Source organism: Plasmodium gaboni, chromosome 14 (genome assembly GCF_001602025.1).
Source record: "Plasmodium gaboni strain SY75 chromosome 14, whole genome shotgun sequence".
In the NCBI taxonomy this organism is placed as follows: domain Eukaryota; phylum Apicomplexa; class Aconoidasida; order Haemosporida; family Plasmodiidae; genus Plasmodium; species Plasmodium gaboni.
The window spans coordinates 2020055-2025123 of NC_031494.1; the positions used below are offsets into that span (position 1 = coordinate 2020055).

Sequence of the window (5069 nt, forward strand, 5' to 3'; positions counted from 1 at the left end):
ATTGAAAAATATATTATATAAATATAAATTGAAAAATATATTATATATATATATATATTCAAAATATTTTTCTTTTAAACTTTTTCTTTTTTTTTTTTTACTATTTCTAAAATTTATATAAATTGGTTATATATAATAATATATATTATTTAGTAGATTGTTTTTTTATTTTTTATTCCTTAAAAATATATTATATTATATTTATAAATAAAAATATTATTCTATATATACTTATACTATTTTATATATTTATATATAAAATATGTAAATATATTAAATATTATAATATATATAAATATATCGTATTAATTATAATTTAATTTATTTTTTTTATTATTATATTTAAAGGCATTTCATTTTATATATTTATAAATAATCGCCTTAAAAAAAAAAAAAAAAAAAAAAAAAACTAAAAAAAATTTTTTTTTTTTTTTTGAATATATATATTAATAAAAGGATGCCATATAAAAAATAAATAAATAAATATATATATATATATATATAATATATATTATATATATATATTATAATAATATCTTAATAAAATTCTTTTAATATTAAATATATTTTATTCATATTATAACATGATTATATATATATATATATATATATATAAATGAATAAAATTATTTAAAAAAAAAGGAAAAACAAAAAAATAAAATGTATATTTTATTATATTATTATATAATAATATATGAAAATATTAATAAATATATAAAAATAAATATTATATATATACTATATATATATATATATTATATAATATAATTTTATTATTCATATAAAGGGAAGGGGGAAAAAAAAAAAAAAAAAATTAACAAATCATTTCTTTTTTTTTAAATTATACTTTAAGCTTTTTATATATATAATGGTTAATCATCATTATTTTGTATGTTTTTAAAAAGAATAAAAAAATATATTTTTATATATTTTTTTGTAATTTAAAATGTGAAACACAAAATTATGTAAATTTAGCAGTTCGTAAAAAATAAATTAATGTTGTTTTATTTTTTTTATGTGAATAAAATAAATTCTTGATATAATCATTATTGTTTCAATAAAAAATATATATATATTATGTGAAGGTCTTATTTTAAATATATTAATACAATATTATTTATTTATTTTTTTTCTTTAATCCAACTATATATAAAATAACATCATTTTGTTAAAAAAAAAATTATATATATTTATGCACACAAATATATTATACAATTTTGTAAGAAATAAAATAATAATACATTTATATATATAATATGATTATATCTTTTTAAAAGGTTAAATGTTCTTATTTCATAGGTTTATTTTATTAGTAAAGGAATACTTTTTTTTTTTTTTTTTTTAATAACTGTTTAAAATTTATTAAAAAAATAAATATATAATTTTTTTTTTTTATAAATAATATTTCATTTTTTTTTTTTTTTTTTTTATATATAAAATACATAATCTTTTTACATTACATAATATATTTATTTATATATTAATATTTTGTATTTTTTTTTTTTTTTTTTTTTTTTTTTTTTTAACTTATTTATAATTATTAAAAAGAGTTCTATTTTGTTCTTTTGTGTATAATTGTATCCAAAAAATAAAAAAAAAAAAAAAGAAAATACACTAAATAATACCAAAAATTAAAATATAATAATTAAATGATAATTAAATAATTTTAAAGTATTTACACAACACTAATACTTCTATGTATATATCTATATATGTAATAACAACGTAGAATATTAAAACAAAAAAGTGTACATCATAGATATTAATAATGAATATTTTTTAATGTAGATCATAATTCGGAACATACATATATATATAAATATATAAATATATTTTATTAAAAAAAAATGAACAGCAATAATAATATAGAACAAAATGAATGTACATATATTTTAAATATGCATAAAGGAAAGAGGAAAAGAGATGATGAAGAAGTTAGCGTGGATTTAAATAATGTGAACGAATTATATAACTACAGTAATACATATAATAGTAATAATGCACATTTAGATAATAATAATAATATAGATTCGAATAATAGTTTATGCAACCATGATAATACAGAAGGTAGTAAAAATAATTATACAAATAATAATTATGAAAATAATAGGAAAAACAAAGATATAGAAATTTTTGAAAATAAAAATAATAGAACTAGGGAAGTTCCAAAGGGGGAAAAAAATAATATTAATAATAATGATTATAATAATAATATTGTTGAGAAAAATAAAAAATATTATGATGTTTGCACCATGTCACTTGATGATAGTGAGAATGAAATTGTTATGAATAATGGTAGTGAAGGAGAAGGAGTGAAATCATGTAATGGAATAAATGAAAAATCTAATTTCGAAATATTTAGTGATGAAGAATCTACTGAATCTGTTTCAAATAACTATGGAAAATATAAACATATGAACCCTGAAGAATTAATATCATTATACGAAAATGAACATGATATAAATAATATGAAGGATGAAAATATTCAGTGTGATGAATATTTAGATAAAAATTATAGAGGACAAATAATTATTGATGGAAAAAATGAAGTAAATGAATTTCTACTAGTTTCAAGAATGGCACATGCAGATTTATCTAATCAAAATGAAGAAAATGTTTCAGAAATAAAAAATATGAATGAATTAATGGTTCCATATGATTCTGGTATTTCAGATTCTGATGATTCAGATGATGAAAAAGAAACATATTGTCAAGAAAATATATTATCTGATGATAGACCCACAGATTCAGATTCGGATTCCATTACCATGTTAAATATAAAATCGGATGATTTAAAAAATAATTTGTTACTAGAGGAAAAAGTTAAAAAAATCGATCTCGATATAGACAAAGTAGAAATGGAACAACAAGATTATAATAAAGATCATGCAAATTTGAATGATGCATATAAAAATAAGCAATCTCATATGGAAGAAGATAAAATTAGTGAGTTCATGATAGATGAAATAAATGAGGACATATATTATGAAGGCACAGATGATGAAGAAAAGGATATAAAACACATACATACCAATATGGATAATACATTGGTTGTTTCTACTAATGATATAATAAATAACAATACAAATGTAAATAACAATAGTGTAGACAATTCAGATGGACAAGAAAATGTTCTATCAGAAAAAAAGGAAGAGACCATTCCATGTGATGTGAAATTTTTAGAAAATAAAAATATGTGCAATAAAAAAATAAATCGAATAAGATTAATAGGGGTACCAGAAAGAGTAAATGAAAATATGGATATTAAAAAAATAGGTAAATTAATTCAATTCGAAAATGATATTTTAACAATTCAGTCTGATCCTTGTGAACATTATTTAAGTGTTGCATCTGTTTTATGTTTAGAAAATCGTAAAATCATTGGATGTATTATTAATGTAAATTCGAATGAGACTGAAGTATTTTATTATTCCAAATTAATGTTTCCATATTTGAGAGATGAATTAAATGAAAATATTGATATTTATGTGGATATAAAACATTCTATATGTATGAATGAAGGTACAACAGGTATATGCTCAGAATTATTTGATGCGTTTAAAAATTCATCCATTCCATATGTCTTTATTAATTATAATGATTTGTATAACATTGCAGATTCGCAAATAAATGACAAAAGCAACAGCAGCAACAACAATAATAATAACAATAATAATAACAATAATAATAACAATATTAATAATATTAATAATATCAATAATAATAAAACTATGAATAAAATAATTCATATATCATCACCAACTTCTGTTGGAACTTATAAAACATTCAAGGATTTTTATAGCCATAAAATATTAAAAAAGAATAGCTTAAATAATAGTTATAAAAATATTTCAAAGACATTTATTAAAACACATAATACATATAAACATAAAATTCAAAGATCTTCTCTAGATAATAATATTATAACGTATAAAAGTGTGAATCATAAATATAAAAACTTAACATATGTTAATACAAGAAATAATAAACCAAGTAATGTAGATCAACATATAAGTACAAAGAATATCGTAACTCCTAATACATTATCGCATGGAAATAATTCCAATGTAGCAATGAATACAAGAACTGTAAATTCAAAAAGTACATTTGAAGTTGGTTCAAGTAGTCAGGTGAATAGTGATCAAAGTTTAATAAACAAAAATATTTATAATGTGCCTGTACATATGAATAATTTTTATGTACCATATAATTGTAATGAACCTAATATGAACACAAATTATAATAAAAAATTTAATAATAATAAATATATAAATAATTTTACCAATAATCCTCAAAATTTGAATATTATAGAAAATAGTATGATAAATCCACCAACCTATGGATATAATACATACAGGAGATATAATTCGTTCAGTAGAACATATCATCAAAATAATATAAATTATGATATTAATAGAAAAAACTTTCAAAATGTAACAACTATTAATAATCCTAATCCTCCACCACCAAATGTAGGAAATATAAATAATATCAACAATATTAATAATATGAACAGTATTAATAATATGAACAGTATTAATAATATGAACAGTATTAATAATATGAACAGTATTAATAATATGAACAATATTAATAATATGAACAGTATTAATAATATGAATAATATTAATAATAATTATACCTTTCTGATGTCACAACCTCGTAATAGTGTAAGTATAGACAGCTCCAGAAGAATGAGTTTTTATAGGAATAGTTATATGACAAATATTCCAGCAAATAATTATAATAACAATTTTTATAATCAAATAAATATGAGTACAACAAATAATATAAATAATATTAATATGGATATATTTAAAACCCAAAAATAAAAGTGGGTAGAATTTTTTTCTATATTACGTAAATATATGTATATGTATGTTTTATTATGTATATGCATATTTTACATATGAATGTAATTGGTTTACATTAATTCATAATAATAATTATTATTTTTTTTTTATAATATATATATATATATATATATATATATATGTAAAAACAATAATTTTGTATTGTTGATTTATATTTTTCATACATATATATATTTCAAATAGTTTTAATATATG

The 5069-nt window shown here is 17.5% G+C and overlaps 1 protein-coding gene across 1 annotated transcript; it reads left to right on the forward strand.

The window, feature by feature from the left end:
* Positions 1-1847: 1847 nt before the first annotated feature.
* PGSY75_1453900 (hypothetical protein) lies at positions 1848-4832 on the forward strand (the record flags this gene model as incomplete). The annotated part of the gene is made up of 1 exon (XM_018788222.1): positions 1848-4832. The coding sequence occupies one exon, from the start codon at positions 1848-1850 to the stop codon at positions 4830-4832; it is 2985 nt and encodes a 994-aa protein (XP_018639594.1).
* Between the last annotated feature and the right edge of the window lie 237 nt (positions 4833-5069).